Raw genomic sequence first — 24189 nt, forward strand, 5'->3', positions numbered from 1 at the left:
TTTCAATAAGAGCGAACTTGCATTTCTCAATCAAGGTTGAAATTTCTAAATAAGAGAAAAAGAGTGCTGTTTTCTCACATTTTCTACTCGACTTCTTAACAAAAGGGCAGACACACACACACACACACACACACACACACACACACACACACACACACATATATATATATATATCGACAAGCGGATAATTTTATTAGCTTAATTTTTCATTGTTGTGAAAACCGGACCAGACATCAAACCGGAAGATGAAAATCTTCAATGTTCATTGGTTTGACCAGAGTTGAACCGAATGACGTAATAAATATAAAATTTATTAAATTTGATTTAAATAATACAATAATAATTTAATATTATAAATATAAATAAATAATAAATTCTTTTTAGTACACTACAACAGAGCCATCAAGCTCTCTCCATATGTGCAGCTAGCCCCATTCCCAAAAAAATTCTTAATAATAAAAAAAGTGGGGGGGGGGGGGGGGGGGGGGGGCGGGGGTGTTGCCCTATAAACTTTCTTATGAAAGTATTTACTATTTATTCTATTGCATAGGCACTAATGCCCTTAACACCAAATTAGTAAAACTACTTCTCACCTTCCCTCTGACTTATCGTAATGATGAGGCTTTCTCCTCCTCCTCTCTCTCTCTCTCTCTCATTCTCTCTTCCCAAGTCCCCATCTTCTCGTTCTCTCTTCCCAAGCCCGGTTCTCCTATTTGTCTGTTGAAACGGCGGTTCGACCTCTGCTTGACAGTTCAAAGATAGAGAAGGTCCATCATTTGTTTCAAACATGACCAGCCACCTGTTTACGGTCTAACTGACTGGTCCTGTTTCCTAAACACTAGAATTTTCTTTTAATTTGCGATTTCTCATTAGTTTGTTCTTTACATACTCCTCCAAAAGAAATTATGTTTACTTATTTATGCCATTCAATATATTGTTCATCTTCAAATTGAACATACACCCTGTGTAGGTTGATTCACAAGCAGATAATGATCATGTTGAGTCACCTAAGGCAATTCCCGATGTCAATAAGATCAACCTTAGAGATACCTTTTCTGATGTCAAAGAATTGAAGAATAATAATTCTTTCCAGGATAAAGGTTCATCTGCTAGTTTTCCTAAAAATTATGTAACATCTATTGGTTTTCCACCAAAATCAGATTTCAAATCCAATGAATCACTGGTTGAAGCTGGAACCAACAGAGATTCACTAAATGGGTTAGAGGGACAGAAGCCTTTGCTTAGAAAGCCAGCAGTGCGTGCCAAAGTGCCCTTTGAGAAGGGATACAGTCAAATGGATTGGCTGAAGCTTACTCGAACACATCTTGACCTTGCAGGTATTCTTTCAATCTTCATTTCTTTTATCTTTTTCTGAAAGCATCTAAGCTGCTTTTAGACTGAGTGAAATTCATACGTGATTACTGCATGACTTCAGAATGTTTATATATAATTTAAAGAAAATTTACACACCTAACACACAAGTCTTATTCATTCACATATCTCACACCTTAATATTCATATTTACTTACATGGCAGCTTTAAACCTATGCATGAAATGTGTATTTCATTTTAAAAAAATGGTAATAGTGCTATTTTTGATTGATTTTTGATGTGATATTAAAGATTTGAGTGCTATGTGTGTAAATATGAAAGTTTAGGTGTGAGATGTGTTAATATATAAGAACAATATGCTCTGTATGTAAATGTCCCTTACTTAAATTTAGAGATGCAGTTGTTTTTACCTTCTGATGTATTAAATACAATAATCAAATTCTGAGCATAATATCTAAATGAAGTGTGGTTTTAATGGTCCATCGTGCATGCACAAGGCATCAAGTTGAAACCTTTCATTCTTCACTCATTTATTTTTAATTTTAGTAACTCGAATTGATCTCAGCTATGCTCAGAAAGAATTTTTTTTTTTGGAGTCATATTGGCTCTTCGGATATTTATTTAAGTTCGAATTAATTTAGATTTGATGATTTTGAGTTAATGAGACTTGTTGAATTGGACTCATCGATACTACTCGTGACAATCTCTGAAGCTATTAGAATGAAACAACTTTGTTTTCACACTCGAAAGACCCATTTGTACTTTGCAATTTTAAGCTTTCGATTTTTAAGTGAAGTTATAATAGCGGTGGTAAACGGCTAACTTAAACTGAACATCAAAGAAAATTAGAGTAGATCTAGGGGTGATCTCTTTACTAAAATTATTGCAAGCGCAAAGAGCGCTACTTTTTTTTCATCCTGTATCAATCCTAAATGCTGATAGATTTATGTCCAATTTAGAAATATTTTGAGGGGGTGCTTATCCTAATATGTCTGTTCTCCTTACTTTTTAGGGGCATTTAGATACATAGCACACAATTCCTATATATTTATATATATCTAACACCTAAACTTTTCTTTTTTACATTTATATTACTCATATCACATCAAAAATACCACCATTGTAACTTTTAAAAAGTGAAATACACCTTTTTTATGCATAGGTAATGTGGTATGTATGTAAAAATTGAAGTTTAGGTGTTAGATATGTAAATACATAGGAATTGAGTGGTATGTATATAAATCTTTCTAGTTTTTGTTGCATGCTACATAAATGAAATAACGCCTCAGCTAACCATTCTAAGGATAGCAATTTCTATTGTTCCTTTTTCTTAACCATGGTGTAATATCCTTCTATAGGGAACATCCACCTTCTACTGTATGTGCGTTTTCTTTTTGGCAATTAATGTACCTGCTTTTGCTATATAATATGAGTTATTAACTTAATATTAGCAAATTGATTTGGTTCTTGATTTAAGCTTGAATTGTGATGATTGGAATAAACCCATATTTAACAAAAGCTGTTTGCTGCAACTTGTCAAATATTATGCGTTAATGCCTTCCATATTAAGGATGCTGTTATAAATGCATCATTTGTGAAAAATAGATTGACTTCGTTTTCTTAGTCAAGTTTCTAAGTGAAACATCCCATAAGTATAAATTTATAATTTTTCTTAAGAAGGAATGTTTAATTTTTCGTAAGAACTCAATTCTTTTATCGATGCTATGTCATCAATTGATCGATCTTGAATGCAGGAATTATTGATTTTATTTGTTTTATACCAAATCCTTCATGGTGGCGGTAATTATTATCTCCATGTTAGTACAGGTATAGTTGGGATTTACTTATGGTAATTATAAGAGGGAAGGATTATTTTATTTCTATATTATTCTAAGCTTAGCCTCATACATTATCTTGCAATGTTTGCATAAACATCGATTAGTTGATAAGAGATAGGTGCATGGTTATAATGGAATGTTCATGCAACGAGCATCTCGATTACAAGTCATTAAAAATTGTTGGTCATTTACTTGGATAGATGGTATTGATTATCTAATATCAAGAATTGAATATCAAATTTTCTATATAATAATATGGGTTAGATTTTTGTGGTATCTTGATATGAGGCTAGTTTATTTAGCGATGAAGGCCTATGAATAGTAGAGCTACCAAGATTAAGGTCTTTGTTTGAATAGTTGGTGTGTTTGAAAATTTTGAATATCTATGGAAAACGTAAGGACTGTTTTAAACTAGAATAAGCTTGGATAATCTAAAAAAATAAATTTTGTAATTGAGTTCCTGTGAGTTTCAAAATCATTGAAAATCAAGTTGGGTGTGGTTATAAATGATACACGGCAAAATTAGGATTGATAAAGAGAAATATTTTATTAGAGAGATGATAGGAGTAGTTTTATTGAAGATAAGCTGTTGAAAAATTGACTTGTGGTTTAATACATAGCCGGTGTGATCTGACAATAGTAATTAAGTATAGATCCATCTACCTTTATTAGTTTTTATTTATTTATTTTTGTTTCAAATTATTATAAAATATCCTCTTTTGGTATTGTCATGTTCGAACTTTGAATTATTTTATATTCAGATATGATTAGATTTCTAATTCAAATTTGATGATTTCTTACAACTTTATTTCACTAAATAGATGATCCTTAAATTTATTTTTTCTTAAGAAGTTGATTAGATTTGTAATTGAATTTTTTTTTCCTATCTTCTCTCCCTCATTCAGTCTCAGCTTCGCATGTCTTATAACAGTTTAGGATCCTCATTTGTTGGTTTCATTGACCTGCTGCTCACTTTGATCTTATCTGTTAGTTCACTATTTTCTCTAGCACATACTCTTACTCGTGATACTGTTCACAGAGTGCAACATTACAACCAACCAACATGAAGAATCACATATGTAAACTTCAAGAAACCCTTTGATCCTTCTCATGAATTTCTTATGCCTAAATTGTATTTTGCTCGCTAACATTTCCACACCACACAGCATACACCATGTCAATAGCCTCACGCAATATTGAGCTTTTTGCACCATTGAGTGGTCATTTACAACGATATCATTACTTGCATCTTGATCCTTACACGCAAAAGTTGAGCATTACCATCATTAAGCTTGTGCAACCACATTGGCATTGTTCATGCTTCATGTATCATCCTCTTAGGTTTGCTTGTGCTTGCACATGTGTAGTCTTTTTACCTCTATTGGTTGTCGATCATTCTGAAGCACTTGAGCTCAAACATCCTATTCTAATTACTACTACATTTAGATCATTCAAGTCCTTTTCTAGGTTTTCTCAGCTTCAAGAAAATCTATCTCTACTATGATTTGGCTTCAAAGCCAAACCTTTTCCTGCTTCACTAAATTCTCAACTCTACATATTAATTTTGCTTCCGCTTTTGCTTTCTTTCTTATGGGGTTTATTTTTTTGCACAGTTACTCATTACCGATTTACTCTTTTGCACTGCACTCATTACTGTACTATGTAGCCGACGCTATTTTTTTTTAGGGGCGTTTAAATACATACCAATTCTTTGTATTATCTTCTCACCTTGAGTGTTTGACATCAGATTGATTTATTAACTTAAACATTTGTGTGAAGTTTTTTAGATTTCATTGTATGCTACCATAACATTGATACATTGAAGGTCGAATTTTGTCAAATGAATTACTTATATGAGAAAGATGCATGACAAACACTGATGCAATCAATTGAGTTATAAGATTGCCATTATCGATTATGGAATCATTGTTAATAATTATTTATCTATTTTGTCAAGTTTTCTGTCATCTCTCTGATACAACAAAAGATTACATTTCAATATGATTTAAATTTGGCCGAAGATCGTTGGACAGATGGGGATTTTTTTCCCGGGTACAGTGAGCATTTGAACCCAGTCCCTTGGAATTCTTCACTTTATTTCCAACTAATGTGCTATTTGTTTGAGCAGGATATATAAGAAATTATGCTTCCTTTAAAATCTCAATGATCACTGAAAGAACTGTTGGTTAAAAACTAAGGGAGTTATGACATCATGATTTCTATTGCATAACATGATTGCCTTATAATAATATGCCTAATTTTGACAATAGTAACTATCAATTATTCATTCATATCTTCATTATGCAATTATGTGGAATGACTTATAAAGTATTAATAGAAACTATTGGTTGTAGTATTCCGCATGAGATGATTGCAAGGCAAGCAGGATGAGTTGCAAAACCAAAACTTCCTATAACTCACTAACCCTAAACTGCGTCCTTGAAGTTGTAATTAGGGTATTATTATCTCTACTAAGATAATCCTGCAGAGCTAGAAGTGGACGATTGTTTAGATATTTTGCAAAGAGAATTCAGAACTTCCGAAATTTCAGCAATAGACCGGGCTCACAACATGTACTTTGTAGTAAGAAAAATCATACATTGATTTTAATATAGACAGGAAGTCTTAAGATCTATGATTTTCTAATACAAATTTAGTATAAAATGCATAAAATCATGTTCATGAGGCTATATTAACAATTACAACCTTATAATTTTATGAATTATTCACCACTTTAAATGAAAAAGAAAAATGTAATTCCGCATAAATGATAATTTAATATTCATTTGATGAAAATTGTGCTGATTTGAAACTCATATGGTTATCGTAAAATCAACTTGTACAGATTTGATAGTAATCAATCATGCAAGTAAATCAATAAATAAATCTGAGAAAAAAAAAAGCAAATGATATAAATCACAATATAACAATCCAAGCCTTACCAATATAAGGATATAGCCTTTACAATTTTTTGCTTCCAAATGCATCACCCTTGAAAGAATCACCTCCAACCAATAATTAAGCAAAGAGGAAAATTACATAAACTTAACGTAGAATATCAATGAAACTACTTTTTGTGTCTCGGATATTTCTATATATAATCACAAATCTCTTCAAAATCAAAAGATAGAATCGACCGGTTAATTGTTAAAATCCTGGAAATATAGATCAACAAAAAAAAAAATAAAAGGAAAAAAATTTGCAAAGGAGACCATGGTAGCAGGAGACATCTTAAAAGTCATGCTATAAGGCAACATGCAACTATACCCCAAAATTTCAAGTTTCAATATTGACTGCAATAATTCAAATTGTAAGTCATAGTTGAAGAACTGACTAGCAGCAAAATTTACAAATCCTTATAACCAACAAGACTTGGAGGTAGTTTATATCATGTAACCTTTGAGAGAAAAAAAAATATTGAGAGGTTTGATGAGAAGTACAGAAAGAGTAAGGAGGATTTACGTATGATTTTTGTTGGTTTAGAAAAAACTTTACGATAAGGTTCCTTCCAAGAGAAGGTTCCAAGAGAAGTTCTTTGGAGAGTTTTAGAAAAGGAAATTCATTTTATGACTTATATTCAAGTAATTAAAGATATGTATACTAGAGCTATTACATGTGCTCAAACAGGAGGATTGACGAAGTATTTTCCTATTGCAGCTGGATTAAATCAAGGATCGACTTTAAACCCATATCATTTTGTTTTAGTTATGTATGCTCTTACTGGACATGTACAAGAGGATGTACCTTGGTGTATGATTTTCGCTGATGACATCCTTCTATCAATCAGGAAGGACGGAAATCAAGCAGCTAAATTAGGAGTTTTCTATAATTAGGAGCTCTCTTATTTAAATTATTTTCAATATCTTTATTCTGATTTATTTCCCTTTTAGCTGAATATTTAGATTAAAAATATGTATTATTAAGTTATCTAAAATAGATTATAAAGAATATTTTGTGCTTAAAATAAATTGTAAGATTATTATTTAATGGAATGAAAGCAAAGGGAAAAGGCATCAAGCCTATTCAGAATTCAACCTATTTTTTTCAAACTATTTTTCTCAAAACTTTGACAAAACTTTGACATGGTATCAGAGCTAAAATTTTGCCCTAACCACCGATAATCGTTGAAGGACCGTCAAGACTCCTTTCCCGCCGACCTTATTGGGGACGGGACAGAAGGAGGTATTTCTTTGCCGTGATTCTCGCTCGTCTTTTCATGATCTCATTATTTCTTTGCATGCGTCGTCTTCGTTCTACTTCATCTTGCTCTTCCTCATGAAGGCATCCCTGCATGGTTTTCCCCGGACCCATCATCCTTCGATTCTCGATTACTATGAAGAAGACGACGACTGCACAACAAATCACTGCATCGAATTCCCTGCACAGTACTCTCCCATTTTGACTCAAAATGCTCTTGAGACACCCAATCCCTCTTCTCCTCCACCGCCTTAGGGTTAGGGTTACGGTTCTGCTTACCCTACCGTAGAATTTTAGCTCAATCGTCCATGGAGCCACCATCCTCGACGGAATCGCCTCCATCATAGGCGTTCTTCGCCATTTTGCTTGCTTCATTCGACGGTAGCGACGACGTGCGGAGCACTGATGATGTTCTACATGAATGAAATCTCTGTGTTTGGTCACTGGTCAGAGACTGCAGGGCTCGATGCCTCACGATTGACCCTGATCCAGATCTCGGACTTCTTCGCAGGATTGCTATTGTTCGCCATAGGATTCCTCCTCTTCATAGTTTCCTTCGTCAAGGACTGTGACTTTCAGACTTTCTTTTCTAAAGGCTGCACCCTTCTCCATGTTTTCATGGCCCTTTGGCGCATCAGCTTTGAGAGGCACCTCGAGGATCTCGCGCGCGACTGGTTTCACCAGCTTGTTGGCGACGTTGTTCTAAGTCTATCCTGGTTGTTTTTTCTCGTTTATTCGTGGAGAGAGAAGTACGACTGACTGAGCAGATTAATCAACCATTCATCATCTTCTAAACAGGAGCAACTTAATGGTCTTCCTATTTAGCAGTCTGGTCATCGCAACACAAGGAGGTGGGCCTGGTTCGGTCTTGCTTGTGGCTCGGAAGTGAGGAAAGTAGCGGAGCATGGCCTTCGTTTTCGGAGTTAAAATTGACGACAGGGTGGCGAAGGATCGAAGGCTTCGTCTGCTTCTGATCTCCTTCACTAGCCATTGCTGCTTCTGCGGTATCTTCGATCGCTTCTTCCACTTCGGCTTCGTCTGCTTCGACTTCGGCTTCTTCATCGGAATCAAGGATTGAAGGCTTCAGCACTCCTTCCTAGATCAACGACTTCGGCTTCGACAAACCCTAGATCTTCGACTTCGGCAAACCATTGATCTTCGACTTCGACACTCACAACTTCGGCAATCTCGACTTCTGCACTCACGGCTTCGATACTCTCAGCTTCGGCACTCACAACTTCGACACTCTCATACTCTTAGCTTCGGCACTCACAACTTCGACATCTCGGCTTCAACACTTTTAACATGAAGATCAGGAATGAATTAATAGCATTTGGATCAGAACGCGAATTCTACTTGTAGGCTATGATCGATAGCATTTGGATCGTGTAACTGGATACTATTTGTGAGTTATGATCGGTAGCATTTGAATCAGGACGCGGATTCTACTCGTAGGCTATGATTGATAATATCTGGATCGTGTAACTGGATCCTATTTGTGGGCTATGATCGGTAGCATTTGGATCGTGTAACTGGAAGCGAATCTTTCTTGTGGCTATGATTCAAAATTATGGACGATAATGATAAAAGATTTCTTGCTTTTCTTTGCTCAAATCATGTTATGGTTCAAGAGTTGTCTTTGAGGCTTCGACACTCTCGGCTTTGGCACCTTCGACACCTTCGGCTTCAGCACTCACGGCTTGAGGAGTGTTGGATCCGACAAAGTTTTTTGTTGGTAGATTGATGCTTCCTGATCAGTGAACATCAATTTGAGGGAGGATGTCAAACAGGAAGGACAGTAATCAGACAGCTAAATTAGGAGTTTTCTATAATTAGGAAGTTTTCTATAATTAGGAGCTCGGAGCTCCCTTATTTAAATTATTTTCAATATCTTTATTCTGATTTGTTTCCCTTTTAGCTGAATATTTAGATTGGAAATATGTATGATTAAGTTATCTAAAATAGATTATACAGAATATTTTGTACCTAAAATAGATTGTTAAGATTATTATTTAATGGAATGAAAGCAAAGGGAAAAGGCATCGAGGCTATTCAGAATTCAGTCATTTTTTCTCAAAACTTTGACACTTTTTTTTTAATAAGACTAAAGAAAGTGTTCAGAAAAAAACTTGAATTATGGAGGTCTACATTAGATTCTAAAGGCCTTCGTTTGGGTAGATCTAAAACTGAATGCATATAATATAATTTTAATAGTAGCAGATCTAGTGGCAGATTGTAACAACAGGTGATCAAATCATTAAAAGGTGCGATTGATTTAAATATTTTGGGTCTATTGCTCAAATTAATATTGATTTAATTGGTGATGTTATTAGTAGAATTCAAGTTGGTTGGTTGAAGTGGATGAATGCATCAGGCCTATTATGTGACTTAAACTCAAAAGAAAATTTTATTAAGATGGTGGTGAGACCTGCAATGCTTTACGGCACATTATTTTGATCTTTAAAAGAGAGCATAAAAGTGTTGCTGAAATGAGAATGCTTAGGTGGATGAGTAGCTTGACACCTAGAGAGAAAATGTGAAACAAATGTATCAGTGAAAGGGTTGGTGTAGCTCCAGTGTCAGACAATATTAGAGAGATTGTCTTAGATGGTTTGGTCACATTAAACGTCGAACAACTAATGATTTGGTTAGGAGAGTAGAGACTCTAGATTTGATTCATGTTAAGAAAGGTAGAGGTAGACCTAAAAGGACTTGGGCATGTTGTATAAAAAATGATCTTAATTTATTAGAATTAAATGAAAATATGACACTCAATATAACACAATGGAGAAAAAGGATTCATGTAGCCGACCTCACTTAGTGGGATAAAGGCTTCTTGTTGTTGAGGGAAAACAATTTAGATGCTAGAAGAGGAAATATAAGACAGATTAGTTTATAGAAGTTAATTAGGACTTACAATGTCAAACCAAGCTAAGCATGTAGACTATGCCTAAGCACACTTGAATATCATGTAATCCAAACCAATCTTGAATTGTCATCTGCATCCATTTTAAAATGACTAAAAAATAATGGGGAGTTTTACGTACATACCACTTCATTCATACTTCTATAGATATCTAAATCTTAAATTTTTATATTTACTTTTATATAACATGCTAATCTTTATTTATATCAAGGATACCACTAAAATTAACTTATCTGAAGTGAAATACTGTTTTTTATGCATGTGTTGTGATTTTGATACTCTGATATTATACTTGTAAATATAAAGATTTAGATGTTTGTTATGTAAATAAATAGGATTTTTTTTGTATGTTTGTTAATCTCCTTGAATAGTATATAATATCATTATTTTATTCATATTATACTATTTTATTTTGCATCAAGGTTTGTATAATATAAAGTTTTTATTTAGTCAGCCTAGTTTCAAGGCAAAGCAACCAAGCTAGCCCTATTAACGTCCAAAACTTTACACGGCTTATTCGTCAAATTCAAATATAGAAATTTTTATACAATGAATGATAGATATACATTTATCATTATTGTTAAGGGTGAGTTGAGTTTTTTGTGTTGGTGAGCTGAGGCCTTCTTGTATCTTTAATCTCCTAGAAATGCACTATTACTAAGGAGTGCTTCGGCAAGTGCCTTTCCTTAATCCACAAATAGTGAGATAAATGCCTTGCCTTGATTTAAGAGGGTGCTAATGCTTCTAATGCTAAAGATGAGATGGTTTTTTATGTTGATAACTTAATCTGAAATGATGCGAAATGATCATCAAGAGTTGGAGAAATAAGATGTGTTCATGGGAATACGTTAAATCAAGTGTATATACAAGTGCTTCAAGTTTTAGACTAGACTAATAACCTTATGAATGAGGAGGATAACTCAACAATAAAACGAATAATTAGAGGCTACAAATTTAGTGGAGTGTGGATGACGGGAAATATGAAATGTATTGTAATGAAGCAGTGAAGATTTAATTATCCTTTTGCTAACATGTTACAAACTTTTTAAGTGATATAACAATTTATTTTTAACTCACTTTATGTAGGTGTATTTAATTTTTATTAAATAATGATGCCTACACCAAGGCATACATTGATTTTTTTTTTCTTGTTACATTCAAACTCTGTAGATCAGAATATGGTAACCAATGCTAAATGGTAAAATAGGAAACATGATTGTCTGAACCACCTTAATATTGATATAGAATTCTATGATGTTTTAATATTGCTTCATACATTAAGAAAGCTAAGCCCATTACTAAATTAGATATTGTTGCCAATTTTGTTAGTTCTGATTGTTGTCTGTTATGTGTATAGAATAAGATTTGCCCTATTCGACTTTAATTATGGCCATTAAATATTTTCAGTCATATATTTGTTTAGATTGAGAGTTGTGTTATGTGCAATTGTTAGTTTCACAGGGAATACTGCTTGGGACACATCTAGCCATAATTATTGTCAGCAGATTGTGTGCTTTAACTTTCAAGGCAGCATATTCAGTTTTGAGGAGTAGTGAAAGTTGAATCAACTGTTGTTTGGGAAAAGCTAAAATTGGGTTACGGAAAAGCTAAGGGATTGTTTGGGATCACATTTATTTTTTGTTTTTTATTTTTACTTTTTGTTTTGATTTAAATTAAAACATTTTTGATTGAGGTAGTTATTTTTAAAAATATTTAAAAATTCTTTTAGGTGTTTTGAGAATTTTTTATAATAAAAATTAAAAATATATAAAAAGTATACCAACCGAACATATTTTTAAAAATAAAAGAAAATATTAAAACAAAAATAGTAAACAAATGTGATGTCAAACAAGCTCTAAGCATGCTTTCGAAAATGTAACTTTGTTGAAAATATTCTTAATTTTTCATAAGACAAAAGTACTTTAATTATCTTTTGATATTATCACAAAAATTCAACTATTATATATATATATTTTGCGATGATAATGTTTAGTGATTTTAAGAGATGGATGCTACAAAATTACTTTCCTCGTGAAAAAAAAATCTATTATGTAATTCTTTATAGATTATTCTATACTTTTATTAGTACTTATTTTTAATTTTATTCACAGATACAGAAATTTTAATTAATAAATTTTAAATGATTTTAAAGATAAATATAATTGACATTATTTGTTAATAATTAATCATGTTAAATATTTGGGGCATATACATACATAGCACACAATTCTTATGTATTTACATATCTCACACCTAAACTTTTATATTTACACACATAACACAAATTTTTTAGATCACATCAAAAATAGCATTATTATTACTTTTTAAAAGTGAAATACACCTTTTCATGCATTCGTTTAATGCACCAAAGTTCTATGTTTGTAAATATAGTATAGTTTAGGTGTGAGATATGTAAATACATAAGAATTGTGTGCTACTTATGTAAATTTCCCTAATTCTTTTCATTTAACCAATTCTCATTAGTTCGCAGTTTATTACAGCGATTCAGACGCCAATGTTATTAGCTGATTTATCAAGTAGCCATCAGCTTTAGCATGGTACATCACAATAAAAAGCAATAGCATGATTTATCAAGTAGCCAAACGGGGGCCTTAGTCTTTGATATTTTGGAAGATATAAATATTTTCAATCTTAATTAAAACTTCGAATCATGTATAATCTTCTGTAATTGGATTATTGTTACAGGAAGACTAATTGGTCAAGCAGTTCTTATTTTGGTCTCATTTTCATTTGGGAACTGTTGTTTTGCTTGTTCCTCTCTTTTCGTCATCTACTTCAAGTGTCTGTTTTTTTTCCTTAGTTAATGTCTGTACTGTAACCTATTGACAGGTGCTTCATTGATTGGGGCATTTACATACATACCGCCTTTACATACATACCGCCCAAACCGCCCAATTCCTATATATTTACGTATCTAGCACCTAAACTTTGCTAATTTACATTTATACCACCCAAATCTTTCCTAACACATTAAAAATACAATTATTTTAACTTTTAAAATGTGAAATACACCATTAATGCATGGGTAAGGTGTTATGTATGTAAAGATAGTTGAGGTGTTAGATGTAAGTACATGAGAATTAATTAGTGTCTTTGTAAATCTTCCTTAATGATTTCACCTCTTAGTTTCTGTTATGCCAGTTTCTGTGTTTTTACTCTTTTTTATTCACTTTCATCTCAAGAGACTTCATTCAATATGAGATGTTGTGATGTTTAAGCTCTTTCTTGTTGATAGTTTCATGTTACTTTTGTAAACCAGGGCTTAAAGGCCAGACAAATCGAAGGCTCATTACCATGGATGAGGTTAAGAAGCATAAAACAGAAGGGTCTGTATGGACAGTCTTGAAGGGCCGTGTCTATAATATCTCTCCATACATGAATTTTCATCCTGGAGGTTTGTTTCTATTATTTTCTTTAGGGGCATGTACATGCCTACACCCAATTCTTATGTATTTACCTATCTAACCCCTAAACTTTTCTTTTTTTTTTTTTACATTTTTGCCACCCAATTCTTCACATCACATAAAAATTACCAAATTTTAACGTCTAAGAAGTGAAATACCCTTTTCAGGCACAAGTTAAGGTGACAGGTATGTAAAAATTGAAGTTTAGGCCCTGTTTGGAACTGAAATCGAAAATAAAACAAAAAATATGTTTGTTTTCTGTTTTTTCAATTTTTTTTATTTTGTTTTTAAACAAATGTGCTTTTGTTTTGACACAAAACAGGAAAAACCTATTTTTTATGCTTTCAAAACAGCTCCCCACCTATCCTATTACTGATTCCAACCGCAACCCCGGCCCCATCCCTGGTGCCTTCTTAGACGCCGTCATAGATGTTGATGCCTTCTTAGCTGGTGATGCCGACACGGATGTTCGCCAATGCTAATGCCTTCTCCAATGGTGTCTTCTTCTCCGACAGCACTGCTTCATCTTCTTCTTCCACTCTTTGTGCTCTCCTTCTTTTCTTTATTTTGCACCGCCAGGCGGCAACCACCGCAGAGATTTTGGTGAGGGTGGTGGTCGAGAGATAAGAAGTGGCGAAGGAAATCGAAGTGGAGCTCATCGACTTCAATGGTGCAGTTGTGGGAGAAAAGCTGCTGGTTCTTTTGTCGGCGGAGAAGCTCCTGCTGTCAGCGGCGGCAGTGGAGGAACGGAGGAGAGCGGACTAGTGGGGGTCGAGGCAGCGGTGGGGGAGTTGGTTGAGAAAGGAGGAGTTTAAGGGGATAATTATATATTTTTGTTTTTATTTTTCCAAATATATTTTTTTTTATTTTTTATTTTTAAAAGCAGAATAATCATAACCATACCAAACATGTTTTTGTTTTATGTTAAAAAAAAAAAAAAAGAACAGAAGACAGAAAAAGAAAGTGATTCCAAACGGCCCCTTAGGTGTTAGATATGTGAATAACATAGGAATTGACTGCTATGTATGTAAATCATCCTTTTCTTTATTAAATACTTTACTATGATTTCCCTAGTCTTATATTCTTTACTTCGGTTAAGCATTGGGTCAATGCGATACCTTGCTCAGGACAGGACTGACTCTGTGTTATGTATGCACTGCACGCATTTATGACATTAAGGAGAAGTTTGAGCATATTGAAACTCCAAAAAGCTGATAACTTCTAGATTCTTTGAATTTTTGTCGAGTGTTGCAATAGTTGGTGAAGGCCCATTTGCATTTCTGAAAATATTTGGATGATTCTTGGGTAATGTAAAGACAACAATATAATCTTCATCTCTTACCATGTTACGTAGAAAACATGTACAGGTAGAGGCGAGGCAATGACATTGATACCTTAACAATTGGGGTTTTGTGAAATTTGAGTTCTGAGAATTTTATACTTTAGTGTGAGGCATGACATTGATAGCGTATACATGATAAAAAAGTGAATCTGCACCAATTTTAAGGATACAAAGTTTTTTTTTTTTTGAATTTTCTCACTTTTTTAACTATAATAAATATGTTTTATTTAGAGAGGGAAGAGAGAGAGAGAGAGAGAGAGAGAGAGAGGTGAGAAAGAACTTCTCTTCGTTAGAGAGAGAAAGAGGGGGTAAATGGTTGAGGTATTTTGAGAGCTCATCGACAAATCTGGTTGTCGTGTGAAGCAAAGTTTGTAAAGTGGTTGCTTGTGTCTTAGTGAGGCAAAACAAGGGGAGGAGGTTCGATTCTTGGAATGTGCACGAAGTAATTGTTACATATAAAAGGAGAATGCGATATAGAGGTTAGGTTTCCTGAGAGAGTGGTAAAAGAATGTGAAGGGGCATCAGGAAACCTTTGGGAGCTCATGCATGTGAGTGGCAAACAAAAGAGCTCGATTGGCATAGAGCTCATGTGGAGCTAGTATGTGAGAGGGCCAGGCGAGATGTAGGTTGGGGAGGGGGGTTGGGGTGTTTATGCTCTTGACAATTTAATAAGGATGTGCTTGCCATCAATGAGACCCACCTACCAAGAACCTTTGAGTTTAATGCCATCAAAGAATTTTCTGATGGCTTCCATTTTTGGGTGTCCCATCTGAAACTTACCAATGAGAGAAAATTTACAAACCTCAGTCAGCTTTTGTATCTCTGAATCATTATAAAAGATAGCCACCTTCCCATTTTTCCTACTCAAGGATTTAATAAAAGAGTCAGCCTCCTCATGATAGCTCTAGGGGAAAACAAGGTCATCAAAATCCTTAACTGTATCCGCTCCTTTACCCACCACATCAACAAACGTGGCCTTAGCCCATTGAGCATTGGTGGATAAATCCATATTTTTAAGCTCAACCATAATCAAACAAAACCAATAGAATAGTAACTGATTCAAATAAAGTTTTCCCGGTAAGCACAAAACCAGAAAACCTCAATAAGAAAAACACCCAGAAGAAAGAGAAGTCACTAGAGAAAGAGAAGTCACTAGAGAAAGAGAAGGAACCAGTAAGCAACCACAAAATCAGGAACTCCATGGAAACCCTAGCAGAGTACCCACAAAGTCAGCCGCCAGTCCAAGCTCCATTTTTTATTATTTCTAAAACTTATATATATATATATATATATGATGCAAAAGGAATATACAAAGGTTTTAGTGAGTGGGTACAACGAACCCACTCATTGGGTATACAACTCACTCAAAAAAAAACTTTAAAATATACATGTATATCCCGAAAATTGTAAACGAGAAAGTCTCCAAAAAAAGTAATAACTGCTCGGAGATGGTAGATAAGGTGAAGGCTTCATGAAAGGGTTGGAGGAGTGACCGTGAATAACACCTGCGTGGGAGTCGATAAACCCATTGTAAGTCCCATTACACCTAGATGATAACCCATAAACCTTTTAATCATGGTGGGTGGTTTTACATTTCCTTCTCCTAGTTCTAGGGAGGGAGTCCAACAACAAACTGTGATGTGGGCTGCCACCCAAAATTATCAAATTGTCTTCCTGAAAGATCTTGAGTTATAGCATTCATTTTTTTCTTCTTCCTAGCTTTGTAAACCTGCCATTCATCTACCAGTGTATGTCCTATCTGATGAATTAGTAGTTCTTCAATGAAGAGCTCCCCCTACGGGGGTTCGTTGATCCGTAAATTGTTGATCAGTTTCAACCTGCAACACATTTTGAAATTGACACTCCTCCAAGACTTGAGTACCCTCTTCTCTCGCAATAGGTGGTTCCAAAACAATTTGACTATCTTCTGCTACAACCAAATTATTAGTAGTTGAGTAAAAAGTAATGATCTGAGGAATAGACAACAACAACAAAGCCTTAATCCCACTACGTGAGGTTGGCTACATGAATCCTTTTTTCTCCAATGTGTCCTCTTTTTCCATTCAACATTGCTGGTGAGGAATAGACTAATGAGACAAATTTTCATTCAACGTTGCTAGAAGATCTTCAATTTCAGCTACATTTTCTTTCGCTTGGATGATGTTGTTAGTGGTCGGGAGATCAGGAGTATCACCTTCAAAAAGCAATAACTCATCTTCCCTCAGGAACCCTCAACAACAATCAATCTCTTAGTTTGTGCATCATTGATACCTACTACTTCTCTTAGTTCCAGTGTTGTGATCAGAGGTTCTCTTGGTACCTGAGCGCCCCCTCCCTAGTTACATTAGAGTAAACAGCAGTAGGAGCACGAGCTGCAGAATCCGAATGCACAGGAATGTTGGATCTCAAGTTTGGATGAAACCCGAAATATTTGACAGGTGTGTGCCCAAATATTTTATAGTGATTATAGTAGTAGGGTCTTTATTCTGCGACAATTGGCTGTCAATACCCATTATGGGCAGTACCAAGTCATATTTCTTCGTTCTCAAAGAGGATGATATCCCTCTCAGCAAGAATCCTTGCAACAAAGGTTCGGATAGGTTGAAGGTGGGTATGTCCAATTTTATAGGTCTACCTAGTGCAACTCCAATAGAGTGAAGGACTTGGTGATTAAAGTAGTGCAACTTTAGGCTAGGTAGTTTAAACTAGATTGGAACTATAGGGGGTTCTTGGCTAGGGTCAAATTCAGGAAACCACTTGAGCAATTTCATATATTTCCTATCAATTGTCATGTGCTTCTTGGAAAATATTTTGGCATAGTCCTCTTCTTTTGATAATTATATCATCACATGTCTCCCATCAAAGAGAGCAACTTTCCAATCTCCCAATAGTTTGAAATCTTTAAAAGCCTTTCGAATGATTTCCATTTTAGGATGTCCCAATTGGAACTTCCCAATGAGAGTAAATTTGCACCTTTCAATTAGTTTGGAAACTTCAACATCAGAGAAAATTAGAGCTAGTTTTTCACTCTTTCTACTAGCCTTCTTGATAAGGTTACAGTCTCCTTTGCCTTCAAATGATTCATGGTAAACCTGAGGGAAAATCAGATTATCCATTGATCCCCTAGAGCCAAACCCTAATCCAACTATATCAACATAAGAAGTCTTCCCAATGTTTAAAACTGAAGCAAACGAGAGTTGAGGAGGGATAGAATTCCAATGTTTAAAACTGAAGCAAACGAGAGTTGAGGATGGATAGAATTCATAGAAACCAAACGCGCGACTAAAGCAGATGAGCTAGATAGCAAGAACCGAAGGACTCGTACCGAGATGATGCGTGTGTACGAGCGGTCGAATGACGAACGATAGCGTGAAAGGGAAACAACCACACAATCAATCCAAGCAGATAAGCCGAGTGGCGAACGATGCCCTAATCCAGTCATAGAAAAAAGAAGCTTCTAACAGTGCATGCAAAGCCGCACTGTGTAGATGAAGACGAAGGAGTCGTTCCGAGGAGCAGAAAAAGACTAGATGTGCATTCGATCTGCCGATGCCGAAGCTCTAGCTCGGTTATATTAAAAGATGTTCTTTATTCGTACTTGTTTCTCATAAACTTTTATTAGTTTTTTGTATCTCTATTTATTTGTGGACCCAAATTTTATATTGATGTCTCAATTTGCATGCCATCAACTTATGCTTAAAGACTCAATAATGCAGGCATTGTCTTTGGGTAAATTAAATGTTCCATATGCATTAATGTAGTCTTTTCTATGAGCAAGTGATAGTTGAGCAATTTTGATGGCAGTCCAGGCATTTCAAACTCGATTTGTTTGATGTTGAGTCAGTGGTTGTCATTTTTTTTCTTGTTCAAATTAATTGTGAGAAATCACTTTTTTGGTAATTTTGGTACTCTGCTCACATTTATTTGCTTCAATTCTCAATCTCAAAATGCAATTGAGATAATTGAAATTTACTTTGTGCAATGCCATACTTAAGAATAGTTATTGTCTTTGATTTTGACAATATATAACTCGTATTACATCCATGTCATACATATGTAGGTCAACAAATTCCCCAGAAAAATATGATTTGCACCTAGAACGAATTGTGTTTGTTGCAAACTAGTTTCCCCATGGATTTTAAAGGAGTTAACCAAGTGACGCATTTAAGGATTTTTGTCTGATGCAGACTTGTATAAAACATTCACATAGTTTAGAGACAAATTAACTTGGTTTGGGCTTGCAAGCTTTTGTTATTGTGGATGAGTTTTTTTTACATGGGATTTTAGTTTGGTATGAATCTGTCGCAAAATAAATTTTTTTTCCATTTTGTATAGACATATATTTGTTCCATAAACTTGATTTTTCTTCCCTTTTTATGAATCAAATTCAGTGCTTTGTTAGCTCAATGAAATCATTATTAAGCTATTATTTTAAACTTGATAAAATTGTGCTGCTTATATTTTGGATACTTTTGAATATGACATGTTTTTCTCTCTTAAATGTTTCTTTATTGCATTTTGCTTGAAAAACAGTTAGTTGGAGGTCTACGGATGTCATTTTATGAGCTTATTGAGGAATCCATTTGAACTATGATAATAAGTTATAATCTAAGGGACTATCGAGGTTGATGATAGTCTCGGCTAGCATGAGGAGATGCTAAGAGGTTGAAGTATCTATGAAATTTTTTTTAAAGCATTTGATCACACTTACATTATGGTTGCGTGACCCCTCCATTTTCAGGAACCAAGTAGAATATGTGATCGCTTTTATGCTGAAATGTGAAGAATTCAACTATTTGGAGAGTATATGTGATGTTATTATGTGATATTTTGGAGTTTGTCGTCGATGTTGTAGAGCAGACTAAATAGTTGAGACTGTTCAATCACTGCCTGCTAAAATGTGGTTCACCAGACATTACTTTGATTTTCTTTATACAGAGATGTTTGATTATCCACATGAATATGTTTACTGGTCCATATATGTTTTACAGACTTATCGAGATATTTTGATTGATGTAGGAATATATAGAGTTGTTTATGCCTCAATTTACAAAAATTTGAGTGTATCCATTTATCGTAAGTGATTGTTGTGATTGAATTTTGCGATTCGATCATAAATAATTATGGAATGGGCTCAGACGAGTTGATATTATACTATGAAAGTAATATTTGTATCAGGTCTGTCAATATTTAATCATTATTATGAGAAGTGCATTCCATCTGATTAGAAGTTTTTTATAGACGACCTTTTGGTGATGGTTACAATTGGGGCAAGCTAATTTTTCTGATAATCTTCTTGGAACTTCTATGTCATTATTAGCTGGCTTATACGATGTTGAGATTGTCAAAACATTTCTAAGATCTTATTCTTATTAGACATAAATACACAATTTTATGAGGAAGGATAACTTGGACCATTTTACTTTGTTAGATGATCATTTTGAGCTTGATGTGACTCTTGCTAATGACTTAACTAAGGAATTTATAGTCTTTTATAGATATTGGATATATGCCTTTCGCTCTCCCAGGCATGGATGAGATTCTATTTTTGACAGGCTTCTTAGTGACATAACTATGAATTTTTATTCACCAACAGAGATAAATCTTCTTTCCAGCGCTTTTTCAATTATCAGACTGCTTTTATACAGTGAGCGCATATCACTGGCTCTTGTGATGCTCAATTAGATGTAAAACATTTTTATAGTGGTTTCGAAGACCCTCTTTTGTTGCTCAAGACTTTTTATTGTGATAGGATATATATGCTTAGGTTCACATTCATTTAACAGCGATAATCTTTTCATCCTATAAGTTAATTGGTAATTACCTAGAAGCTTTGTGAATGCTATCGGTAAAATCAACTCATCCTATCAGTTCCCATGAGCAGAAGATCGCTTACAAAATCATTCTCTATTTGGTGGAATGCACTCTTCATAATGACGACTAAATATCGACAAACCTGATGTGATATATAACTTCTATAGTGTAATAGTGAACTATTCCGTGCCCATCCACTAAACGTGTGATCGGATCCTATACTTCGATCACATCTCTCACCCTTGATGAAGTGATGCCCTCAAAATTAAATATCATGATGACATTTTAGAGGGCTTTAGGCTCCGTTTGAAGAGTTTTTGTACTGCTTTCCTTTCTGCAAAAAATCAGAAAGTTCTGTTTAGTTGCAATACTTTTATAGAAACACTTTTGAAAAATCTCTATTTTTCTTTCAGCAGCTGCTGCAGTTTCCAAATAACTTTAAAACACGGTTTTTCGAAAAACAACTTCCAAACAAATTTTTATAAAAAATGAAAGCTCCGCCAAACAAGACCTTTAGTTTCTCTAATGGTGATTGCCTTTTCTTTGGTTGGACCCTATTAAAATGAAAGCTCCAACAAAGGAATGATCGTTTCATTGATTTGTGATTGATATTTATATTGATGTATTGCATCTTTCCTATTATCATTACTAACATTATATTCGTTTGATTGAAATTCATTTTTCTATCATTGCTAAAAATGATTGCTCGGAGTGAAAAATATGCTGTGTTTGATAGCTTTTTCACAGCTTTACTTTACAGACCACTACCACTCTTTTATTTGATTTCAATTTTCTCATTAATTTTCCAAATTTTGTACGGTGAGAATGAGTTTTTTATAGCCAATAATAGCTGTGAGAAAGAGATTTTTTTCAAGGGAAAAGGTTTTTGATACCCAGAGTTGTGGGATATTTCAATGATTTGCCTAAAAAGTTCTTTCAATGAAATTTGATGACTATGAAGCAAATGGTTGAAGAAGAAGAATTTTGACACATTATTAAATAATGATGTTTAAGATTGTTCCAACTATAAAGGAATCAAACATATGAGTCATACAATGAGCCTTTAAATGAGTATAATGGAGCATATTGTGATTGACTAACTTACCCCGAGTCACCCGTGCTCTTCCTTGACACTAAATCAACCTAACCCTCACAACGCTTGAACGTGTAAAGCACACAACACTTTTGGAAGAAGAATAGAGAGAAATATTGGTGAAAGAAAACACATCACTAAGAAAGAGTGATTATAACACTTGAATACTTGGAACCTTGGATAGATCCAGATGAGGGGGAGGGACTCCTATTTATAGTCCCCTCCAAGCCTAAGAGATTATTCTAGAATAGTACAGTTTCTAGCTAGTTCTACACCATTCTTTTATATCTACATATCCCTAGATTCTTCCAGGTTATTCTTGAGTTCTTCATGTATTTTTCTTCTAACATTCTCTAAAATGTGGTGGAGTCTTCTCGAGCTATTTGGGCTGCACTTTTTTATCTGATTTTTCCTAGAATCTTTCATCCCTTGGTTGTCTTGCAAATTTCTTTGGAGATGTGTGAATAGGCTCAGAAAAATTATGTTAGTTTTGAAAGTTCATTTTTTTTTTTATTCTACTAAAAATATGTTAGATTTAAATTTGAATAATGACATGATCGGTTCCTCTTGATTTGTAATTGGATGATGCTATATAGAGTGTCATAAAAGCTGACATAAAGCTTAGCATGATAGGCGATCAAGGAGAAGTTGATGAAGCTGAGCAAAAATAATAATGAGTTCTTAAATAAATGTAAAAAAAATAAAAACAAAATAAAAACAAAAAACTCATCATAATAGTAATAAGAAATGCTTGCTTCTTGTCATAACCCCAAGTTATTTAAACTTCAGTTAAGTTTCTATAAAACTAAGAGATATCTTTTAGATTTAAGGTGAGTTTATTAGGCCAATTTTATCATTTGGATTAGAGTGTTGGGCATCCAAGAAGTCTTTAACAACTAATTTAAGTGTGATAGATATAAACATTGCCAGTATAAATGTGCGGCAAAACTGATAAGAATGTTAGTTTGTTTAAACATGTGCAATGAATGATTTAATTTGCACTGTTATAACTTTCATTTCGAAGGATCTTAAAGGAAAATTGATGTAAAAATTAGGTGTTAGATACATATATAAATACATATTAATTGGGTGGTATGTATGTAAATGCCCCTATTTAATTTAAAGGTCCCAGGTTGAAATTCGAACGTTTATGTAGGCCTCAACTATGGCATATCAGAAAGATTAAATGTGATGTAAATTCATTGTGTGGCTATTTGCTTTTCTTAACCTTTTACTCTCTGTTTGTAGGCGTTGATATGCTGATGAAGGCTGGTGGAAAAGACTGCACCTCGTTATTCAGTATCCTTTCTTAATTATTTTGGAGGAAGATTTAACATACATATCATTCAATTTTTATGTATTTATATATCTAACGTAAACTTGTGCTGCGTACTCAGATTAGCTGGTTGGGCATCTACTTATCAATTGTAAGTCCCCTTTGCAATGGGTTTCGAATCCCCCCGAGTGTAGGGTGTGGTACTCGAATTGTTAGGCGCATTAGGGATGATCGGGGCTCGTATCATAGCCTCCGGCCATTTCTTCAACTATATATATATATAACACAAACTTTAATTTTTACATAAATCTCAACTTGCCGATGCACACATCTTAAAATTTGGAAGTAGTGTTATTTTTAATGTTATATGAATGATTTGGATGTATATGTAAAAAGCAAAGTTTAAGTGTTAGATATGCAAATACATAGGAATTGGGTGGTATGTATGTAAATTCCCCTTATTTAAATGCAAATGTGCACAATGATATATTCTAGCCTGATGCTGTTTTTTTTTTTAAACTTCTTTGTATCGTTCTAATTTTATCGAATATCTGAAGAGACAAGTTTAAATTACCTCCATTAATGTACCATATAATAAAAGGGGATTTACATACACGCCACCCAATTCCTATTGCTTTACATATCTAACACCCAATTTTTTTAATTCTTTGCATTAATTCTGCCCAAATCTTTCATAAAACACATAACATATCATCATTTCAACTTTTGAAAGTGAAGTGCACATGTTTCAGTCATTGTAAGGTGTCATGACTGTAAAATTTAAAGTCTGCCCGTCAGATATGTAAATACATAAGAATTTAGTGGTATGTATGTAAATCTTCCTTTATTAAATACTTATATTTGTCGCAATTTTACAGTTTTATGTTCTTCTTCCTTAAAATTTTGAAGATAAATATCACGCCTGGGTAAATGCTGAATTCCTGCT

The 24189-nt window shown here is 34.1% G+C and overlaps 1 protein-coding gene across 1 annotated transcript in view; it reads left to right on the forward strand.

Annotated features, from left to right (window-relative positions):
- LOC110028897 (cytochrome b5 domain-containing protein RLF) overlaps positions 1 to 24189 on the forward strand; it is a 40909-nt gene that overhangs the window by 16407 nt on the left and 313 nt on the right. Inside the window, 4 exon segments of the mRNA XM_020730942.1 lie at positions 971 to 1337; positions 13574 to 13708; positions 23216 to 23266; positions 24153 to 24189. The exon segment at positions 24153 to 24189 is cut by the window's right edge and continues 1 nt beyond it. Of these exon segments, the coding sequence (XP_020586601.1) occupies positions 971 to 1337; positions 13574 to 13708; positions 23216 to 23266; positions 24153 to 24189 (590 nt within the window).

This window comes from Phalaenopsis equestris, unplaced genomic scaffold (genome assembly GCF_001263595.1).
Source record: "Phalaenopsis equestris unplaced genomic scaffold, ASM126359v1 Scaffold000536, whole genome shotgun sequence".
NCBI lineage: Eukaryota > Viridiplantae > Streptophyta > Magnoliopsida > Asparagales > Orchidaceae > Phalaenopsis > Phalaenopsis equestris.